The sequence below is a fragment of the Pan paniscus genome, chromosome 11 (genome assembly GCF_029289425.2).
Source record: "Pan paniscus chromosome 11, NHGRI_mPanPan1-v2.0_pri, whole genome shotgun sequence".
Lineage (NCBI taxonomy): Eukaryota > Metazoa > Chordata > Mammalia > Primates > Hominidae > Pan > Pan paniscus.
In genome coordinates this window covers 73642609-73666564 of record NC_073260.2, presented here as the reverse complement: position 1 = coordinate 73666564, position 23956 = coordinate 73642609, and the positions used below count along the sequence as shown (strand labels likewise).

At 40.1% G+C, this 23956-nt stretch overlaps 1 protein-coding gene and 1 long non-coding RNA gene across 5 annotated transcripts in view; one reads left to right on the top strand and one right to left on the bottom strand.

Moving 5' to 3' along the window:
- Nucleotides 1–3838, bottom strand: part of RORB (RAR related orphan receptor B) — a 195565-nt gene extending 191727 nt beyond the window's left edge. The window contains exon 1 of the mRNA XM_003822192.6: nt 3085–3838. Within this exon, the coding sequence (XP_003822240.1) occupies nt 3085–3091 (7 nt within the window). The 5' untranslated portion in view covers nt 3092–3838. The remainder of the gene's footprint in view (nt 1–3084) is intronic.
- Nucleotides 3839–3952: 114 nt separating this feature from the next.
- The window catches only part of LOC117981706 (uncharacterized), a 137464-nt gene continuing 117460 nt past the window's right edge, over nt 3953–23956 (top strand). For 3 of the 4 annotated variants that reach the window (XR_010109054.1, XR_008619707.2, XR_008619708.1), the window contains exons 1-3: nt 3953–14937; nt 17712–17823; nt 23270–23350. This is a non-coding gene — a long non-coding RNA (uncharacterized LOC117981706). The remainder of the gene's footprint in view (nt 14938–17711; nt 17824–23269; nt 23351–23956) is intronic. The other variant, XR_010109055.1, reaches the window with a different exon arrangement.

Here is a 23956-nt window from a genome sequence, read left to right as displayed (position 1 = left end):
TCAAGAAGGAACCCTGAAACCCACACCTCGGCTCACTTCTTTCTCACCTAGTGATGGGCCCAATTAAAGGTCCTCCCTTCCGCCTTCAGAAGTTACTCCTTTCAGTAATGAAATCTACGGAGAAGCCTCTCTAGAACTTCTGTGGTACCCTCTGACAGACAAAGGATGAAAGGCTTTGTGCGCCACCAAATACAACCTCCTCCGCCCCAGGCTAGAGTAAGCAACTGCGCTGTGTCCGGGACTCAGTTCAGCCGTGGGGCAGGACAAGGACGTCAAAGATCAGGGACTCTTAACCCCTTTCTTTCCCCGTAGCTTCCCTGGGGATAGTCTCTTAAATGCCCTAGGCGGGGGAGGAGTAGGGGGTGGAAATAGGTTTGCCGGATTGGCCCCGAGGGAGACCACTGAATCCCAGATCACCTTTCCGTCGCGCAAAGCGCCCTGATTCAGGACAGTTGTCAGCTGCAAACTGTGGAGCCCAGGCGCTAACTAGGACCACCTGGGAATGGAAAGCGCGCGCGTGTGGATGAGGGAAATGCAGTGGGCCCACCGTAAAGCCCAGGTCAAAAACGGCCCCTCTCCCAACATAGGGTGCTTAGTAGCCCTGCACGAGCGAAAGCTGATTCTTTTCCCGCTTTCACTTCTCAAGTTCACTCTCAAGTTCAACTCCCAACTCCACAAGACGTTAGAGTAGCCTGGATCTTTTCTCAATCCCATTCTTACGGAACAGCCTCTCATACTGTGGTAGGGCACTGTCCGGGGAAAATATGAAGAGGTAGTAAGGAAAGACACTAGGGGTCAGGAAAGGGCAACCAGGAATGGCGATAGAGCGACCTGGTCATCTTTTAAGCTTACATTTTCTCCAGCGCATTCCCCTAAGGCCGCCTGAGAGCTGCCTCAAGTTAGAAGTTGTAAGGGGTCCTAGGGCGCCTGGCGAGGCTGGCGCCCTCTTTGATAGGTCTGTGGGCTTAAACTGGTTTTCTCAAGGTGAGCATGAGGACCAGCGCCTGGCTTTCAATCCTTCCAGCTTCTGGAGTCCTCAAAGCGACCGCCGTGGCGAACCAGGACAGTCATCTGCAAACTGCTCCTTCAGGAGAGGCTAGATCAAGCTACAACCCATCCCCACCCCGCGCCGCACTCCTTCTACGATGTAAGGAGTGAGCGGATTTTATGCCCTAGGTCCTAGTGCTGGGTCCGAGCTGAGGTGGCGCATAGTTTCCGACGTTCAGAAAGTATGAACCCAGCCACAGGGGGAAAGTTAGAAGGGAAGAAGGGGAGGAACGAACTGGCAGCTCCGGACTGGGACGGGGGAAACCAAAAGAATGGATGGGATGGTGAGATGGGCTAGAAAAAGAAAAACAAAAGACCGGGCGTCTCTTACTAAGCCAAGGTTCTCTACTCTCCAATTGCCCAAGTATAGTTTCTTGAAAGAATTTAGACAGTGGAGCGTGTAACCAACCCCCAACCGGGACAATCAGCTGGAGCCAGCGCGCACACACACGGGTGCCCCACTCCCAGCGAGCCGGCCAATCAAGACCATCCCATCAGGACGTCCTTGTTTCTTATCTACAGTCAACCCCCTCCCCCATGGACAGTCTCTCTCCGTTCCTTCTTCTCCTTCCCTTTCCTGACACATCCCAGCGTCCAGCCAGCAAACCCTTGAGTCCAGGCTCGGGGCTCACCGGGTGCGGGAGGGAGTGGGAGTGAGACCCGCTGCCTCCTGGGGTGCTCCTCTAGGGGCGTAGGGGGACTGGGTGGGAGAGGATCACTTTCAGTGGAAGGAGGAGACCAGTGATTGCATCCCAACTCTCCCAAGTGCTCCCTGCCTAGACCACCTCTCTCCGGGTCTGGGATGCAAGAAGGTCTGGAGCTGGCCGTTACTAACTTTCTGTTGTCAAGACCCAGGGGTACGTGCGAAGGATAGAGAAGAGCCCCCGATTAACCGCGGTGTGGCCAGGAAGAGGGACTGGGGGTGGGGGTGGGTGCCCAGAGCTTGCACAGATCCCCATGTCAAGCGGACACCCGCCTGGCTCTTCAGTAAAAGAGTGAAGAAAGGCCGAGCACAGCGCGAAGGAAACCTGAGGTCTCCGGCAAGGCAGGAGAGGAGACCAAGTGACTCCCCGAAACCCACCTTCCAGCCCTTCGAGAGGCCCAGAGTCCAGCCGGAGCAAGCGTAACGCTACAGTCCCTGGCGCGCATCCCCGCAGACCCCAGCTCGCCCCGGGGTCCCGCCGCCGCCGCCGCCACCGCCTGCGACTGCGAGGGTCCTGGCCCGAGGGTGCACCAGCACCTCCTTCCACTACCGGCCCTTTATCTGACAAAAGAGCCGGAGCCCATGACTCTCCGACTGTGAGCAGTGTGGCCTTTCCAAGCCTCCAGAACTTTCTCATTACAACTTTTCCGGGGTCGCACTACTCCCTGGGCCGCGCGGGCTCGGGCACGAGGACCTGGCCAGGGCGCAGCGCCGGCACGAAGGCGCGCGCGGGAGAACTAACTGTTTCCTCAGCCGCGTGCCGGGGAACTAACTGTTTCCTCAGCCGCGTCCAGCCTCGCAGCACTGCTCTTCTGCTTGCTACTCCAGCGAAGGGACATGCCTGCTGGCCAGGACGCTAGTGGGCCTCGTAGCCTGGCGAGTGTGTGCCCGCGCGTGTCCACCCTGCCCCCGGCCGGTGCGCCCCGCGCGCCCAAACCCGGCCGGCGACCACTGCGCGCCGGGCGCTTCCAAACGGCTCCTGTCCAGAGGCATCCCTCTTTCGGCTTTCTCCATCCCGCGTCCGCTTCCGCACCCGAGAGCGACAAGCAAAAAGATTCAGTGCAACTCAAGGACTGGTAAGAACCAACTAGCCTGTCTCCCCTCTCCAAAAAAGCGCCCTCCCGCGTCCCTCCAGAACTCCCGAAAGACATCAACACCTTCCCGCAACTTTCTACGCCCAGGCCATTTGCAGCCCCACCTGCGAGAGCGAATTCGGGGAACTGCGCCTGGGCAACCTCTTTCCCTTTCTGCTGGGTGCCCTCCCCTCCCCCATCTCCCCGTCTGGCTGGAGTTGGCCGGACTCGGGGAGCCTCGGTGCCCGCATACTCGCTTACCTCGCATGGTGTGGCCGCTCTCCCGCTCCGCGTAGTCATGAAGCTGCTCCCAGCCCGAACCCCGGAGAGCCCAAAAATCCCGCTCAGCACGAGTGAAGAAGGTGGTCGGCGAAGAGCTGCTCTGCCGAGAAAACCATCCCTTTAGGCGGACGCCGTGGCTGCAGGGTGACGTTTGCCGCCGCCGCCGCTATGTTAACAGTTTTGATGTTGGTGGTGACTGTTTTGATGATTGTTTGTTTGTTTGTTTGTTTTCAGGAAGGGTGAAAAAAAAATGTTCTGGCTGTCTGGTGCCTGGGTTTTGTTTTGGTTTTGTTTTTCTTTTTCTTTCTCTCCAATGTGCTTGCTTTTTAAAAAATGCCACCGCCTCCGGCTCAGAAGATTTCTTTTGTGATCACTTGGACTGAGGAGGAGGAGGAAGGGCAGCAGCAGGAGGAGGAGTTGGTGGTGGTTTTGTTAGTTACAAAGAAGAGGGAGAAGGAGCAAGGGGGAAAAAAGGAAACAGAAAGAAAAGAAAGAAAGGCGGTGTGGATGGCAGAGCATGTGCGTTTTCACATGACATCTGTGCCTGTTAGCGGATCCACAATGTGAATTTTCACTGTTCAGTTACAGGGAGGAAGGGAGCAGCGAGAGAGAAAGAGAGGGGAGAGATGGAGAGAGAGCGCTGAGAGGGGCTTATACGCGAGGGCGGGCTTGGCCGCGACTTCCAGGCCCCGCCTGCTGTCAGCGCAGCCGCCAATCAGCGCCCAGCAGCGCCTGGAGAGGCTGGGACCGCGGGGAGGGGACGTGGTGGAGGCGGGGGGTGGGGCGGGGGCTGGGGACCAGGGAGTCCGAGGCGGCCGGGGCTGCGACGGGGAATTCGAGACTGTCCGAACTGGGTAGAGAAGAAGGGCCGACCGGGAGAGTCGGGCAGATCCGCAGGTGACAGGCACTTCCGACTCCAGCAGAGAAGGGGACACTGATCACGGAAAACCTTCGGAGGCAAGAGACGCGGGGCTCCCCGGGTTTCACGTTCGGTCCCTGTCTCGCAACCCCCGCGGGCCCGGCAGAGTTAGTTTTGAATTTATGGCAGCGCTTTGCCGAGCGCTATTTGGGTAAACTTCGGTCTCCGGCGGGGGTTTCCGTGGGCAGGTGGTTTGGGTGTTGGTGGTAGAATAATGCAAACCCACTTTCATCACTTTTAGCACAACTAAAATGCAGTCCCATGGAAGTAGCTGTCCCCTTCCTTTAAAAACGTCCGTCAGATGCTCCCTGACCCTCTTCTAAAAAAAAAAAAAAAGAAAGAAAAAAACGTGTATATGTTCTTTTTTCTGGGAAATTGATTTTTATTAGCATTTGGAGACTCCCCTGGCGATGGACTACAGGACTGAAGGAGAACAGCTCAAATTGGCGGTGTAGCCACCTTACTAATTCAAGAGAAATGGCTGTTGCTAGAAGGTGTGATTGCAGGGTGCTCTTTAGAAAGGTTTTAGAAGGAAGACATTGTTAACTTTAGTTAGAGGCGATTGGTAACTGAACATAGATAAACTTACTTGTATTCCTTAGGTGAAAATTGTCATCTATGACCATTTATTTGTATTTTGATAAAAATCTAATACATATATCCAAACTGTTCCTTTGCAAGTTTTTCCAACTCAGTTGACAAAATAAGCATATAGATGATTACATCTACTTCCTTCCCAATGGTAGGGAACTTCTTAAATACTTGAGTTAATTGAACACCCTAAAAGATTGGGAGGTGAAAATATTTGCCTCATTCACTCGGTCTTGAGGCTGGGAGATGTCTACTCATTAGCATACCTGTTGGCACAGCAGGCCTCATCATCATTTAAGTATCCAAATAATTTGATTTTTGACTGGTATTTGTTCATGATATGTCATGTAACACAAAGTACAATGTAGAATTGGCAGTTATTTAGTTAATTAGGTCCCTCTACACTGCCAAGTAGTTTTTTCCTTCCTGATTAAATGAAAAATGAATTATCTGCTGAATTTTCACCAGTGTTAAATTGACGTAGCCCTGCTATATGCCATCCCATTTGCAAACCAATGTGTAATTTAGGAAAATTTTAGTATTAAGAGTGAAAGTTGATTGAGTCATTAATTAAATGAAATGAACAAAAGGAAGTTACTGTTCAGAATAGTTATTCCTTTATAAATATCTTTCTCCTAGATTTGTAATTGACACAGTAGTTAATCTTTTAAGATAATATTTAAGGCTCCCTGGTTTTATCATTTTTAATCAAGTAAAATATATTCATCGTAACTGTGTTAAAGCTGTACAAAGTTATGCCTAATTTAGTCGCTTCATTAAAAATTACTGAATATAAAATAGTCAAGAAACAAATTGTGACTATATCATTTTAATTTTGTTGCTTCAAGCAGAGACACAAGAATATTGAAAATTCCAAAGGCTTTGTAAACATTGTCTAATTATTGTTGTTGTTATCATTTTAGATTTCGATTTCTCTTTAGAGTGAACAGGAATTTCAAAATCCAAAAATTTAAACATTTATGTAATTTTAACTTTCTAAACATTTATTGAATTCTGAAATTTTTTTTAATGCTGCAATATCTGTAATCCTTGAAAAAGGTAGTCAACACATATATAAAAAGTATTTACCTCCCCCATACATTTTTATATTCTCTTTGTTTTGTGGTTTCAGCAAGGCATAATTTTGCTTAGAACATATTTCTTAATTCCTTCTGAGTATTTTTGGAGAAATTATTAATTAGAAGACTCTATATTATTTCATTTTTCAAAACTATGTATATAATCTCTATATATGGTGATACAAAAGTATGTATTTTCTCTTTAAATGCTAATCATTGGTTATAATGTGGCGGCCTGGGACATTTTGGATCTTTCTAAAAATTTAAAAACTGGTTTGTTGAATATTTCTAATAATTTTCACATTTATTTCAACTGAATGGAGCCCATGTATTTAAAATAAATATTAAGAATTTGAATGAAAGAAGTCAGTATTTTCTAAGAACTCACAAAGCACATATATATAATCTGATGGTTTTGTAACCTATCTGCCAGCAAATAATCATATTTCAAGTGGCATAATAATAATACATTACTGTAATGTCCTTGCTTATATGAAGTACGGTATCAGTAATTTTATTTGAATGATTATATCTGGTTTCCTATAAGCTTGAAACTCTGCTTTTCGCTCTGGGCCTGAAGGATTTTCTAAGTTGACAGTTGCATGTTGATTAATTTAAATGACAATCAGTCACATAGCACTGTCCTCAATCTCAAGAATTGACATCAGATTCCATTTAGGCTTGCCTGCTTACCTGTTTTTCTGACACATTAGCACCCCTCAGGTTGAGCTGTACCACAGAATAGGAATGACAACAAATATCCTGAAAGAGGCAAAGTTTTAATATAAGCCAACCAGGTAGGGTGACCATGGCATTTAGGATTATTTCAATCCTAAAAGGCTTAAACAGGAAGTCATAGTTCATGATATTCTGAGCTGATAAGTCAGAATATTCACTGGTCAGGGGATATTTTAAATAATTAAGACTATTGAATGGACATTAGCAATACTGATAACAATGTTACTTTTAGAAATGACTGAAAGATTGGTTATGTTTAACTCTAGGGAGCTGTGTGGCTGTGAAAATTGGGAAAGAGATATAAAGCTGCTATTAAATATTGGAAAAGCCAGAAAAATGTAAGAACTTTTAACATTCAAACCTTTTACAAGTGGGAAGGGAAGTACTGAGTTCCCTGTTGCTGAAGGCATCCAAAAAAGCATTGAATGAAAGGTTCTGTTAGAGATGCTCTAGTATACAGATTTCTATACTAGGGTAGAAATTGTCTAGATTACCTCCAAGATCCTCTGTAGCTCTAAGTGTACAGTTGGCCTTTATGTCCATGGGTTCCACAACTGTGGATTCAACCAAGAGCAGAGCAAAAATAAATTGTGTCTGTACTGAACATGTACAGATATTTTTCTTGTCATTGTTCCCTAAACAATACAGTATAATAATTATTTATATAGTGTTTACATTGGCATTATAAGTAATCTAGAGATGATGCAAAGTATATAGGAAGATGTGCATAGGTTACATGCAAATACTACACACCATTTTATAGCAGAAACTTGAATATCTGTCGGTTTTGGTATCGGTGGGAGGTCCTGGAACCAATCCCCCGTGCATACCAAGGGATGCCTGCATTCACATGGACTAAAGGTTGCTACCACTGCCCCAGCAGGCATCAGAGCCACATTTCCTACCTGAGAATGCAAAATTCATGACAACGGGAGCCAGGATTTCCCTAGAGTTTGTAAGAGCTCCTGGTACTTTATGGGTGCTTGATCATTATTGGTGGAGTGAATGCTTTCTAACCTTTCAGCCACTGAATATGAATCACAAATGGAGTGAAGACCTGAATAAGATCCTTCTTTCTCAGTTTCTATTGAATGGGAAGAGGAGAGTGGGGAGAATCTGCATTTTAAACTCTCCTAATTTGGGGAAGCAAAAAATAATGGTTGAGATTGGTTATATAGTCATAAAAGAAAGCTAAAATTTAGTTATTTTCATATTTATTACTATTCTTAATTAATTAATTTATTTATTCTTTGAAAGGAAGTCTCGCTGGAGGCTGGAGTGCAGTGGCACAGTCTCAGCTCACTGCAGCCTCTACCTCTTGGGTTCAAGTGATTCTCCTGCCTCAGCCTCCTGAGTAGCTGGGATTACAGGTGACCACCACCATGCTTGGCTAATTTTTGTATTTTAGTAGAGACGGGGTTTCACCATGTTGGCCACACTGTTCTCAAACTCCTGACCTCAAGTGATCTGCCTGCCTCAGCCTCCGAAAGTGCTGAGATGACAGATGTGAGCCACCACACCCAGCCCTATTCTCAATTTTATTCCCAGGTACTGAGTCTTCTTCATAATCTTTGAGTTCTTTAAGTTCTGCTTCATTTTAAAGTGTAGATGCAAGTTCAACAAGTTTTCAAAATAAAAAAAAGAAAGTAAATATTAAAATAGAGCATGTAATTTTGTAATAAATTGGAAAAGGTGATAAGGGCCAAAGCATGAATTAACCCCAGTATGTGGGAGAGGTAAGGCTAGCTTTGGGACAAAGACAAAACATACAGGTCAGAAAAAACAAGAGCCAACATTTATTGGATGAATCACATGATTTCTCAACCTATCTAATTTCTATTTCTTACAAGAGTCTACATGTTATACATTATATCTCTTCCTCCTCCCCATCTTTTAAAAAATTATTTTATGGCTAAAAGAACAGAGGCTTAAAAAAGTTAACTCACCTAAGATCACAAATCGTAAAATGCTGGATCCAAGATTCAAACCCAGGTGTAGCCACTAAAATGTGTTTCGTGAGTGCAGGAACTTTCTTCATTTTATTTTATTTTTTCAATGCTGAATCCACAGAATGTAGAGTCTCTTGCCTGATAAATAGTAGATGTTTAAAATACACTTGTGAATAAATAAATGGACATTTAAACCCTCGTCCACCATGCAGTATTACATATGTACATTCTCATCACTAAATGACATTAAATAAAGAAGAGTGAATTTTGACTTTAAAAATAAAAGGACATTGCGAAAAATTTATGAAACAGTAATGGCCTAATTTGGTCCACCATGGAGTTTAGGAAAATACTTCTGCAATAAATATTTCAGGTTGTAAATAATGTAAGGCTGAATTAAATTGGCACCAGGAAAATGGGGGAAAAATGAAAAGGTTGGTTGCACGACACATTTTGCAGGCAGAAGCTATGACATCTAATGCATGATTAGACCAGTGGTGCTGATGGGCAGAGTGTTGGGTAATGGGAGGCAGAAGTCAAACCAAAGCTTCACCAGTAGGAGGCTTATAGAATGCCTATCCCAATAATCTAATAAGTATATAAGGAAGGAAGAGCAGATTCTTGTTTAAATAGGGGAAAATGTTGACATTAATTTTCAGTTTTGCATATCAGCGACAATGTACAGCAGCTAGTTGGCTATAGATAGAACTGGAGATTTGGGAATTGGTTAGAGGTGAAAGTAAAGATTTATGACATTCAGGCCAGGAGTGTTGGTTTTCGCCTGTAATCCAGCACATTGGGAGGCCGAGGCGGGTGGATCACTTGAGGCCGGGAGTTCAAGACCAGCCTGGCCAATGTGGTGAAACCCCGTCTCTACCAAAAATACAAAAATTAGCCAGGTGTGGTGGGGGGCATCTGCAATCCCGGCTACTTGGGAGGCTGAAGTGGAGGTTGCAGTGAGCCGAGGTTGCACTACTGCACTCCAGGTGACAGAGCGAGACTCTGTCTCAAAAAATTTATGACATTCAGAAACACCAAGGAGAATAGAGCCAATATTAGATTTAAATGTGAACAAATAAGTACATAAAATAATAGAATTACATTTTTGTGTATATTTATATGATATTTTAAATAGGGACAAACTTGTCTACATCAGGAAACCCAGACACCATAAGGTTAGGTATATTTTCCTATACACAAAGTAAGTATTTTAAATGGCAAAGACCCCAAAACAAAATCAATAGGCTGGAGAAAATATTTGCTGCCCATGTGACAGATGAAAGATTAGTAGCCTTCATAACAAATGTATGCAAACTTACAAATTGATAAACATTAGATTTTAAAAAACCCTAAAAGTGAAGTTGGTAGAGAAGAAAGGGAAGATAATTTAGTGGCTAATTTCTTTTTTTTTTTTACTTTATGGTTTTTGATACAGGTGAATAATTTCTTCTTCATGTTTACAGCTCTGTAAATAAGGTTGAGAAGTTCCTTTCCAGATCAACTGACAAGGCTTTAGGATAATTTCTTGTATATTTCTTAAAATATGAATTAAAATGCAAAAGTAATATTTTATATAACTTCACTATTCTTGCTGATAGTCTTTAAAATTTATCTTGAATTGGCTACTTTTCTATACCTTCACTGCCTTATCAATCTAAGCTACTGTTCCTCTCCTGCCTAGATGGGTATAATATTCTTAGAATATTTTCTCTATCTCCATTCTTGCCTCTCACCCCATTCATTTCCCAACTGGCATTAGAACTTTTAAAATCAGATAATAAACATTGCCCTGCTAAAACACATTAGTGTCTTCCTATTGCATTTAGAAAATAACCCATACTCCTTACCGTGGCTTAGAAGTAGGGTGCATACATATTATAGTTTGCCCTGAAACCCTGCATAATTATTAAAAGTGTCCCTTTCATTTTCGAATGTGTTCCTGTTCGGGCAGTGCATAATAGAATTATCCTGTTGATTATAAAGCTCTGCTGGCTTAAATGTTACGGTCTCAGAGAAATCGTCTCTCCTAATACCACCTAAGAGTTTATAATTCTTTATCAAAAAATCTCTGTTTTCTTTATAGTGTATATCAGAATTTATGATTATTTGTTTGTTTTCTTTTATTATCTAATGAAGGAACTCAATTAATTTATAATTAATATTATTAATAGCTGCAGGAGGCAGTAACCACTTCTTGTATTTTGTATTATATTATCAGTGCCTCGAATGATGTCTGACAGGTAGCACATGCTTAGTAAGTTTGTTCAGTGAATTGATAACTTTGACTAATTGCCACAAATAAATTGATATAAGTAATAATTCTTTTTCTTTTTGAAAACTTTGTTCACATATTTGCTAAGATATCTCCAGATCTCATTATGGCCACACTAAAAAAATGCATGAAATATTGTTTTTCCTTTCAAGGCAACTGACATATAGTGATGATTAAATGTATTGGTTTGGGAGTAAATAAAACAGGACAACAACAAAAACAAACAAAAACTGATTTCATCCCCAGATCTGCTATTTGCAACGTAACTTCTAGCTGGTTGTGAACCTACTGGTTATGGACTGCATGTTTGTGTCCTCTCTAAATTCATATGTTGAAGCTCCAATCCCCATTGGATGGTCTAAAGAGGTAGGGCCTTTGGGAGGTAAGTAGGTTTAGATGGGCCATGAGGGTGGAGCCCCTATGATGGGATTAGCGCTCTTATAAGGAGAGGAAGAAACACCAGAATTTCCTCTCTCTGCCATGTGAGAGTACAGCAAGAAGGTGAGCTGTCTGCAAGCTATGAAGAGGCCTCTCGCCAGATACCAAATCTGGCAGCACCTTGATTTTGAACTTCTCAGCCTCCAGAACTGTGAAAAATAAATGTTGTTTAAGCCACCAAGTCTATGGTATTTTGTTATAGCAAACTATTTATGTAGTTTTGTGTGCATATATATATATATACACACACACACACAAAATACACACACAATGTTCTTTTACAGTATGTACTGTGTATATATGTATATATATGTAAAATAAGGCTAATACACTTAAAAGGATAAAATGAGATATACTAGCATAATGCTCAGAACATCACAATCAAGCAAAAATCATTAACTATTGAAATATTTTATTATTTTATTGGGAAAATCTGTTTCACGTATAGGTAATAGCAAAATTTTCAATTCAGGTCAGTTAGACTTTGCTTGTTCATCATACTCTACAGCTACTGTTAAGTGCTCAAAGAATGCACAAAACTAATTTAATATTTACCCTATTATCAGTTATTTTCAATTTGATTTTTCCCAACTGCTTTATGACTGCCCCTTTTTTTCCTTCCTTATTATATTGTGGATTAATCAGTTTTGGATTACTTCATTTATTTTCCTTCTGTTTGCATGCTGGTTATACAGTCTTTCACTATTCTACTAGTAATTTCTCTAGAGATTAACATGTGTCTTTGGATTATTATAATTAATATAAACTATTACTACATTCCAGTCAGTGCTGAGACCCTCTACATGTAACTCCGATAATCTTTCCTCACCTCCTGAATGCTGTGTTACTGTTATCATGCATTGTTAACTCTACATATATTTTAACCGTCTTAAGATAACATTATTCCTTAAGATAACATTAATTGCTATTGCTATTACTGTTATTGTTTTGTGTGGTCAGAATTTCTTCAGATATTCCCCAGGCTCAGCCTATCTAGTTTTCTTGAATTTTTTGTGTTTCCCTTTGAGATTATTTTCCTTAAGTATCTTTAGCAGTTTAGTGGCCCTTTTAAATGTATGGCCCTTTTCATGTAATTCCATTGTCTTCTGTCTTAAATCTTCTCTGTTGTAGAGTCAGCTCTCAGTCTTATGGTTGCTCCTTTGAAAATCAAGGGTCTTATTTTTTGGATCCTTTTACAATGTCTTTGTCTTTGGTTTTCAGCTGTTTTATTGTGATGTGCTTAGGTGTGGGTTTTCTTTTTAATTGCTCTCTCTAGATTTTGAAACAATTCTTGGATCTGTGGCTGGGTATCTTTTAGCATTTGGAATGTTCTTGATATTTACTCATAAATGTAGTTCTCACCTCATTCTCACTGTTTTCCCTTCTGGAGAGAGATGGTGTTGCATGCATGCTAGAACCTTTCACCATGTCACCATGTCCCACATGTCCCTTTCAGTTTTATACGTAGTTTCCATCTTTTGTATTCTTTAGATTTCCATCACTATATTTTATACTTACCTGATTTCTAGTTTATTAATCCTTTCCTCAGCTATGTCCCATCTTCAAGTCTGTTGTTAGACCTATCTATTGAGGCATTTATTTCAGTTACTGTTTTTAGTCTTAGAATTTCCATTTTGTTCTTGTTTATAGATTTATCAGTTATCTGATAAAATCCTCCATCTTGTCCTTTATTTTCTTGAACATGTGAGTACATAGTTACTTTAAAGCCAATGTCAGATAATTCCAATATCTAGGTCATCTGTTCATTTGCTATATTGTTAATTTATTCTCTGGAGTTTTTAAATTGAAATTCTGGACATAGTTTATAAAAATTAAAGAATCTCTGGGTGATCAAAATTCTGCTTTTTATGGTAGTGTTTTCTTTCTCTGTTCCAGAGAAGATTGGAATGAACAGAGAAAACACAAGTCAGGACAATTTTGAAGATCTGAATTTGAAAAAAATTTTGTTGAAAAGCATATACATAGGCCAAACTTGACTCAGGGTATTTTCCATGAAGATTAAAGAACTTACTGTGTGTTTCCTTTTCCCAAGCATCAAAATTATTACTGGTATATAGCTGCATGTTTATAATATCACTAAAATTACTACATTCTTTTCAACACACTCACCAAAGTCAGATCATTTCTTAGTACAAAACGTTTTTATCTTTTCTATTGCTTAAAGGAGTAGATGGGAATCTGTGTTTTCCCTTGAGATTCTACAATTTGGTGAGAGCTCATCCTTGGAGTTTATTGCCACATTTCTTTCCTTGAAATAAAAACTATACAGCTAACTGCAGCTACTTTAGGGACTAAGATTATAGTCACCATGTCCCTCCCTTAGAATGCATCCACATACAGGCCATAGGTTGCTCAGTTTGAATGCTTGGCATTCCTGGGACCTGATGGCATTTTGATAAATGATGCACATACATAATTGGAAAATTTTAAATGCATTGGCAGAGATCAGGAAATGTTCGTGTTAATAAAAGCATAATTTTCTGGATCAAAGCAGACAAGGGAGGCCAATTTTCTCAGATGAGGAGAGCTGCAGAATCTGTTTAGTAAATGAGAAGAGAGGTTGAGGGAAGATGAGCCCTTTAAATCAGGGAGAAATACTTTATCAATATAAACCAATTTTAGAGTAGTCCATCTTCCTCTTTGAAGGGACACTGGGAGTAAAGGAATGAAAGCAGCATGCTTTAAAAAAAAATTCTAAGCAAGTCTACCTGAACTCCCTACTGGGATGGCTACAACCTCAGTCAGTTTATATCAAAATGTGGAAAAAATGTTTTATTCGAATGTAAATTCTGTTAACTCGACAGCCAGGACTTAGAAGAAGGAAAGAAAAAAGAAAAAAACATGAGCATGAGATGAAAGGTAGGAATAAAGAATAAGGAAAGGAATGAGAATTAAGGGATTAAAAAGGCCTTGAGAGAGACAGGGAAGGCATACATATGTCTTTAACAGAATGGTAGCTAAAGTGCGCTGTATATTTCATGGACATATTTCAGATGAGTCATTCTATAATAAGTGAGAAAAAGCAGGGGTGTTGCCTAGGATGGTGAGCAGAAAAGGAAGAAGAAGGTTACAAAGGAAAAAGAGAAGAGGACAAAGGGCAGGGGCAACTTTTACTTTGTTTATTGGCTTATGTGAAGGGGAGCTGATCACTTAGGACCGAATTGATTGTTTTCCTGAGGAGTAGTACTGGCGTTTTTGTTGTTTGTTTGTATTTTTGGCAATTAAGTCTCAAGGGTCTTCTCTTAATGGCCTTTGTAAACTACCAGTCCCTATCTTTGACAACCATGGTCTACCCTGGGAAAAGGGAATGATGGGCTTTTCTGCTTGGGTTTAGTTTATGTCCAACATGCAAACATGAAACCAATAATACAAGGCAATGTTCACAGTCCCCCAATAAAAGTTTAAGAAAGGATTGTTTTTCTTTACTGCAAAGCAAGCACATATCCATTAACTAAATTGCTTTATGAAGTTGTAAAAAAATTTTTGGTAAAGCTGGTATTGTTCATTTGGGGATTATGTAAAATTAATGAAATTAGTGCTATGAGACAACTATATGTTAAAAAGGGAAAGAGTTTCTTCCAAATATCAGTGAATCTACAATGCAGTGAAGGTACAATACGTTCAAGTAAGTCTTTTTTTTTTCTTTTTTTCTTCAACAGGTTTGTTATACTCAAAATGTACCAGGAACAGGAACAAAAGTATTTTATAAAATAATTAATTTTTATGGGCTATGAGTCCCAAATGGTTATGTAATCAAAGTGGAAGCAGAAAAGCATGGCTTAGAAAATAATTGGTCATGTCATGTCACGCTTAACACATGTGCAGGTGTGTCCCCACAGAAGGCTAGTGAAATTATTTTATGTATTTAAACGGGGATAAGTTGATAAAGAGTTGTAGAGATTTGCTTAGATCACTTGTATCCACTATCTTTGCTTCTGGAGATATGTGCAGGATATAAATGAAATGGGTAAATGGAAGAGTTCGGGGCAGCAAATAAGCTTGTGTTCTCTGCCACATCCAAGGGGTCCCTTGCATAAATTTCCTGCCCCAAGAGATTTGGAAATGGAAGAACAGTGACCAGCAGAGGGAGTAGTGCTAGTGCCAGGACCTGATTTAGCAAACACCTTAACTTTATTTGTTTAGAAGGAGCCGGAGAACTTGAACACAGCAGTGGTGGCAAATAGAAGGGACCAGCATCTTCCCATTCATGGGAAGCTAACGGCAGGCTACAAAATCACTATTTTCTTTTGAGATGGAGTCTTGCTCTGTCGCCCAGGTTGGAGTGCAATGGCGCAATCTCGGCTCACTGCAATCTCTGCCTCCCGGGTTCAAGCAATTCTCTTGCCTCAGCCTCCTGAGTAGCTGGGATTACAGGCACGTGCCACCATGCCCGGCTAATTTTTGTATTTAGTAGAGACGGGATTTCACCATGTTGTTCAGGCTGGTCTCGAACTCCTGACCTTGTGATCTGCCCGCCTCAGCCTCCCAAAGTGCTGGGATTACAGGCGTGAGCCACTGTACCTGGCCAAGAATTGTTTTTTCTAAAGGACTAATGAACTTGACAGTGACAAAAGAACAGAAAATGGAAACATTAAAACGCCTAAGGAAAAGGAAACAGGTTTTGATCCCTGTGGACTGTGATGAGTGGGGACCAACTCGATGTCTGTGCAAGCATCCTGGACTTAAGAAAAATGTGGAGGATGTAGTTACACATGATTAAGATGAATTCAGCTCTAGGGAGGAAAAGGAGAATTATTTTTGAAAAGCATAGTTTAAAAAGCAGACTTTATAAAGCCATCACTATACTTACAGGTGGATTTGTCATTCATTTAAAGATTCAATACATATAGATTTAAGTAAAATCTGCCATTTCAATTTCCTATACGTTTCAACAAATGGCAAACCTTGAGTAAATTCTGTTGCAAAGACAGTAAAAATCGTTAAAAATCATGGGCCATTTGAAATTTATTTAAACAGAAGCCCCTCTATAAAATATTCTAAGATATAGATAAGCCTAAAAAATTATTGTCCTTTATAATTTTGCTTTATAATTTATGTAGGAAATTTGTAGGCATTTTACAAATGAAAAGAAATACCCTAAAACCAAAATATTAAGCAAACTAAGTAAAAAGCTAATCTCAAATGTATAATAAAATGATCTTGTAAATCACATCAAAATGACTGATAATTTTTAATAGACTTATTTTTTTAGAGCAGTTTTAGGTTTATAGAAAAATTGAGCAGAAAGTACAGAGAGTTCCCATATGCACCCTCCCACTTCCACAACAGTTTTCTCTATTAATAATATCTTGCATTCATGTGGTAAGTTTTTTTTACAGTTAATGAACTAATGTTGATGTATTATTATTAACTATTGTTCATAGTTTACTTTAAAGTCCATACTTTGTGTTGTATATTCTATGGGTTTTGACAAGTCTATAATGACATGTATACACCACTGTAGTAGCATACAGAGTAGTTCCACTGCCCTAAAAATCCTCTGTGCTCCACCTAGTTATCCCTTCCCTGCCACAATCCCTGGTAACCACTGATATTTTTACTGTCTCCATAGTTTTGCCTTTTCCAGAATGTCATATATTTACAATCATACAGTATAGAGCCCTTTCAGATTAGTTTCTTATACTCAGTAGTATGCATTGACTTTTCCTTCATATCTTTTCATGGGCTGATAACTCATTTTTTTTTTTTGGCACCAAATGATAGTATTCCAATGTCTGGATGTCCACAGTTTGTTTATCCACCTACTGAAGGACATCTTGGTTGCTTTCAAGTTTTGGCACTTATGAATAAAGCTGCCATAAATATTCGTGTGCAGATTTTGAATGGACATACATTTTCAATTTATTTATGTAAATACCAAGGAATGTGTGATTACTGGATCACATAGTAAGAGCATGCCTAGTTTTAACAAGAAACCACCAAACAATCTTTCATCAAAGTGGCTATAGCATTTTGCATTCCCAGCAGCAGTAAATCAGAGTTTCTCTTGCTCAACATCCTTGCCAGCATTTGGTGGTGTCAGTGTTCTGGCTTTTCACCATTTTCATAGGTGTGTAGTAGTATCTCATTGCTATTTTAATTTGTAATTTTCTAATATCATGTTGAGCATCTTTTCATATGCTTGTTTGCATTTGTATGCCTTCATTGGTGAGGTGTTTGTTCAGCTCTTTTGTTTAAAAATGATCATTTTAAATTTATAAAACATATACAATTATATATGTATATATAGTCATACAGAGAAATAGTCAACAGAGAAAGCTTGGAAAAACAAAAATGTTATTTAAAATCACATTTAACCACACTATTGTTGTTTTTATATTATCTTTTCCCATTATTTTGTTCAAATGCAAAAAGATTTTATGTAATTGTCATTATGTACATACAATTTTATATGGTCCTTTAGAAATATTATAACATATCTTGTAATTATTAATATAATTTATTATAAATGAGTAGGTATAATTAACTTAATCATTTCCTTATATTGGATATTTAGGTTACTTCCATTTGTCATGCAATGTTTTTAAAAGCTTTCTTTTTTTAACAAAGCAAATTTATAAATCTTTCTTTTTTTTGAGACTCTGCCATCCAGGTTGCAGTGCGATGGTGTGATCAATGCTCATAGTAGCTTCAAACTCCCAGGATCAAGTGATCCTCCTAAATAAACCTCCTGAGTAGCTGGGACTACAGGTATGTGCCACCACGCCCAGCTAATAATAATAATAATAATTATTATTATTACTATTGTAGAGACAGAGTCTTACTATGTTTCCCTGGCTGATCTCGATCGAACTCTTGGGCTCAAGCAATCCTCCTGCCTTGGCCACCCAAAGTGCTGGGATTACAGGTGTGAGCCACTGAACCTGAACCCTGTAGATTTCTTTTTGAGTTGAAAACTGCAAATTCTGCTAAATCTTTTTTTTTTGGTACATTAAAGTGACCTGTGTTTGAAATGAAGAATTATTTTGTAGGTATGCTTAACAGAAAACATGTTCTAATGGACCCGTGGCCTACAAAACCAGAGACTTAAAATATCTTAATATAAACAGGAGATTATAGATAGATATGGATCATTTTTTCATGTAATAAAATGCTGACAAGCTTTTGCCCTCGTGGAGCCCCTAACATATGATAGTTAACTTGGTGACTGTGAAAACCTAGAAGGTAGAAAAGTGTCCTCTAGGGACATAACCCTATCATAAAAGCTCCATGCCTGGTCAATTCTTTGAAGAACTTCTCAAAGGTGGCACAGTTTTGAGCTTTGGAAGTTTTAACATGTTCTCTATGATCCTAGCATTTCTAATTAGAACCTTAACATTTCTTGTGACTTCTCAGAATCCTGCGTTGGCAGGGAGCTCTGTAACCACTTTACCGTGCTAGAAGAATGAGGTTAGGATGGAGGTCTCTGAGCTAGAAGAAGGATTAGGACAGGAAAAGAGTAAGGATTCAGAGTCAGAGACTGGTCATTTACTCCATCTCTTCCTTGTTTCTCACTTGTCATACCAATCCAACATGAATTTTTTGAGAATTAAAGGAAGTGCCATATACAAAAGCACCCAGCATCTAATTATTATTACATAAATGTTAGTCTGCTCCTCGGAACAACTCCTTTTGTTCATGGTTTGTTGAAATTCTAATTGTCAAGGAAAGGCAATTCTGTAGCATATCTGCATAGTCAGGATTCTATGGGTTACAAGTGACAGGGAAAACACTCAAGCACTTAAAAAATAACACTAGCTTGAGAAAAACAGGAAATTATTTGCTTATGGCCAGAAGGAGCACAGTGGGATGTGGGATGTAGGACTTCACACAATATCATCAGTCTTGTTGCTTTCCGTCTTCTGACTGTGTCTTACTTTGTGTTGTCTTCCTTCTCATGTCCCTAGGAGATGGCGAAGCTAGTTACCAGATGTTCTAGCTTATATTCTACCATCTGAGTAAACTCTGTGCAAATGGCATATCTCTTCTAACAGTTCAGCAAAAGCCCCAGATCTGCTATCAATTGGCTTGGTCTGGATCATATTCACATCCTTGACCCAGCAGTTGTGGGTCTGATTGGCAGGTCTGGAAGGGGTCCTTGGTGACCTCTAGAGGGGTCACCCCTACTGGAATTATGTGAAAGGAAAATATCCCCAAAAGAAAATGAGTTGGCAGGCAAAATTGCATGTGTGCTTTCTTTTCTTTTCTTTTTTCTTTTCTTTTCTTTTCTTTTTCTTGAGACGGAGTCTCGCTTTGTTGCCCAAGCTGGAGTGCAGTGGTGTGATCTTGGCTCACTGCAACCTCTGCCTCCTGGGTTCAAGCAATTCTCCTGCCTCAGCCTCCTGAGTAGCTGGGATTATAGGCACGTGCCACCATGCCCAGCTAATTTTTGTATTTTTAGTGGGGACAGGGTTTCACCATGTTGGTCAGGCTGGTCTCAAACTCCTAACCTTGTGATCTGCCCACCTTGGCCTCCCAAAGTGCTGGGATTACAGGCATGAGCCACCGTGCCTGGCCCACATATGTGCATTTTACACATTTGTATAGGGATTTCTTTTGTGACCCTTTTTAAGGAACATTGCAGGAGGGAAAGACAGTGAAAAAAATCACATCTATTCTCATTTGTTATCCCCCATGGGAAGAAAGAACTCCTGAATCAACTGTTCCTGCCACAGAAGTTACAGGACAGTCAGCCTTGTGGAACATGAGGAGCTGCCACTGTCTTCTCTTTACACCTTACTACCTGGTCCAATTCCACCTTGTTTCCCTGAATTGTCACTGAGTATTCTATACAAGTGAGGAGAGTGTTTGTAAATCACAGAAAAACAAGTTTATCTGTGGAGGAAACACATAGAGAGTTATTATTGTTATTTTACACTATGTGAAGGCCAGAGGTAAGCAGGCTAGAACAGTATCTTCATGATTCTGTCAGGAACACAGGGTCTTCTGTGTGTTCCTTAGATACTCGTAGGATGTGGATTTTGTCCTCTTGCATTTTCCCTGAAGATCTCAAGATATTTCTCCACTTCCTGCATTACCTCAGGAAGAAGCAGAAGACAGAGGGCAGAAGGTGCATGCCAGCTGACTGTCCTCCCTGAGAAAGAGAGAGGGAGAGAGAGAGAGAGAAAGGGAGAAAGGGAGATAGGGAGAGAGAGAGAGAGAGAGAGAGAGAGAGAAAGAGAGAGAGAGAGAGAAAAGGGGCCCCTGGCAGCCAGGAACTGGCCTGGCGCTATAATGGGCCTTGTTGCTAGGAGCTGACCTGGCACTCATGGCTAGGCCTTAGCAACTAAAGAGACAGTGCTAGAGATACCAGAAATATAGTGAGGGTTTTGGAGAAAAGGGGTGGAAAAAACCTTTGACTATTCACAAGCTGGACCAGATTTGACTTTACTCAACAGTACATGGCCTAAGTGGACCACTGTAAATACATTTCAAAAAGTTACATTAATTCTCTCTCTGGATTTATGCAAATAGTCTCAGAGAAGGCAAACTGAGACAGCAAATGGCAAAACTGTGAAATACGTTTTATTTGCACACAGGAGAACCTAGTTTTGACATTTTGTTAAACAACCAAGATTTATTCTTCAAAAAATTAAATAACACAAGTCATGCATAAACACATATATTATGAAACATTTAAGTATTAAATAATATGAGCATATAGAGTGAACATTACAATTTCCTTTCCCTTCCTCCACAATCTTCCCTTACTAGCAGGAACTACTGCTAAAATATTAGTGCATTTATTAGAGAACTGTTCACTTTACATTCATACTTGTAATTTTAGTTTCTTGTGTGTGTGTGTGTGTGTGTATCATTGTCTTTCCTTATACATACAAGTTAATCTCTTACCATAACAAGTAGAACTGCTGAGTCTAAGGTTTAACTTTAACCTTTTGGTGGATATGACCAGACTCCAAAATGTGCTTTTCCAATTTCCATGGCCACAAATGGTGTATGAAAGTAGTCATTTCCTCTTACCCTTGCCAATCCAGAGTCACTCACTCTTCAGTTAAGCACTTGCTACCCAACTGTTGGTTTATTTTACATTTCCCTGATTACTACTGATGTTGAGGACCCTTCCATTTGTTTATGGGCTGTTAGGAATTCTTGTTCTATGAATTGTTTATCTTTATGCTTCCCTTGCTGATTTGTTTGGAGTGTTTATATAGTATGGATATTAATTCTTTGTTGCAATCATATGAGTTAAAAACATTTTCTCTCACTCTGCAGTTTGCCTTTTAGCTTACTATAATGTCTTTTTCTTGTAAAATCTTTTATTATAGAATCACCTGAAAACGTTTTTTCCTTTTAGATTCTGGGTTTTGTGTTTTACAATGAAACTTTTCCTTAATCCAATTTTATAAGAATTTTCTCCCATATTTTGTTCAAATACTTTATAGTTTGGCTTTAGTTTTAGCCAGGAATCTGAGCTTTCTTATTTAGTATAATGTAGGTAGGAATCAAACGTGTCTTTTCCTACATGATGTAATGGAATCAAAATTCTTGGGTCCATTTTCCAACTCTACCGTTTGCTGGTAGTTCAGAGTAACTAGCCTCTTCTGTGCCTCAGTTTTATTATCAAAAACATGAATAACATTTTTATCTACCTCATAGGATTGTGGGACTGATAAAATGAATTATTACATGAAAAACACTTAGAATAGTGTCTGGCATATTGTAAACTCCTCTTAATGTATGCTAACCACAACAAAAGTCCCCCAAACTCCCCAAACAAAACAACAGCAGCAACAAATCTAAACTCTCCTCTAGTGAATTGATACATCATATTTACCATAATATATATACACAGATGGGTTTGTTTTTGGATTCTACTGAGTTTTATTGATCTCATTGTGCCACTTTTCTTTATTTACTATAACTTTAAGATATATTTGTTGTCTGGAAGGGCATATGCCTCTCATTGTTTGATATGGTTTGGCTGTGTCCCCACCCAAAATCTCATCTGAATTATAATCCCCATAATCCACATAAGGCCCACACGCATCCCCATAATCCCCGGGGCAGGACCAGGTGGAGGTAATTGGATCATGGAGGCTGTTTCCCCCATGCTGTTCTTGTGGTAATGAGTGAGTCTCAGGAGATCCAGTGGTTTTATAAGCATCTGGCATTTCCCCTCCTTGTACTCACTCTGTCCTGCCGCCCTGTGGAGAAGGTGCCTGCTTCTCCTTTGCCTTCTACCGTGATCGTAAGTTTCCTGAGGCCACCCCAGCAATGAAAAACTGTGAATCAACAAAACTCTTTCCTTTATAAATTACCCAGTCTTGGGTATTTCTTCATAGCAGTGCGAGAACAGACTAATACATTGTTCTTTTTTTAAAAAAAATTATCCTCCAGCATGCTTTTTCTACAGATGAATTTTAGAATTATCGTTTTAAGTTCTATAAAAAACAGCTTGTTGACTTCAATAAAAAGTGTTAGGTTCCACAGAAATTTGTTTAGGATTGTAATTACATGTATGAATTACTTTAGGGTGAATTAATATTTTTATAATATTGAATTTTCCTGGAAGATGGGTTCACATGTGACACATTGCCCCAAAAAGTTGTCTTGTTTTATGTTCTTCAGCAAAATGTTAGCATTTTCATCATATCTTGCTTCTGATTGTAAAGTGGCTGAAGAACTCCCGATGTTGTTACTGTTAGTCAGACACAGGGACAATGGGAGAGTCTTGTCATATCTTAGCAATTTTGACTTGGTCAAGCTCCTATCTCTGAATTAATTCCCATAACTAGAAGAATGTATGTATCCACAACTGCTTTAAACTTAATTCATGGGCCCCACCTGGAACTCCTGGGCAATAGGGAAATTACCTAAGAAGGCAGAATAAATGGAAATGTCAATTATTCCAATTTTGGGGTATACTTTTCTCCTATATTGACATTTGGCCTGATTTTACTTTTATTAATTTATTTTTTACTAGATTTTTAAGATTTTCCTTGGGAAGGATTTCTGCATTGTATACTTTCTGAGTCCTTGTATGTCTGAGAGTGTCTCTTGTTTCCTTATTCACAAAATAATAAAATGTTTGAAATAGTCCACTGTCTTCTTTTATTTTTGTGTAGTAAATGAGAAATTTGATGCCTACCTGATTTTCTTTCATATCTTTTTCTTTGGATCTCTCTTGCCCTTTCAGCTTCCACCATGGGATGATACAGCATGAAGGCCCTCACCAGATATGCGCCCCTTGATTTTGGACTTCCCGGACTCCAGAACTGTAAGAAATAAATCTCTGTTCTTTATAAATTACCTAGTCTCAGGTATTCTGTTGTGGCAGCACAAAATGGACTAAGACAGTCTGCTTCCTTGAAATAACCAAGCCTCCTAAGTAATTTGTGTTTTATTTTTCTATATCAGTCTATGTAAGTTGAGGTTATTATACTCAGCATCTTGGGCAGTGCTATATTGGCAAGCAGTGGGAACAAAGAAAGCAGTTAATTTTCTAAATAGCTAGAATTGTTTCAGTAGTCTCTTTCTAGGACTGAGGAAAAATAGGGCTGGGATAGTTTCTTCTATGAACTGAGTGGATCCTGTAACCAATCTTTTGAAACCCTTAAATAGCCTCAAAATGGAAATACTCTGCCCCATGCTTTTCCAGAGGAGGCTCACAGTCTGGCTCACATTGTGTTGTGGAGCCTTCTATAAGTCTTATGTCATCGTGATTGAGAGCAGCTCCTTAGATGTTTGCAGGGTTTCCTTCAGGCTTAAAAAGTATCCTGCACTTCCTCCCACCTCCTCCCCAGTTGCCCTACAGACCTCCCACTGCTTAAGTCACCTCAGCTGTACATTGGCTAAGGAAAGAAGCAAAGTATTTAGGCCACTG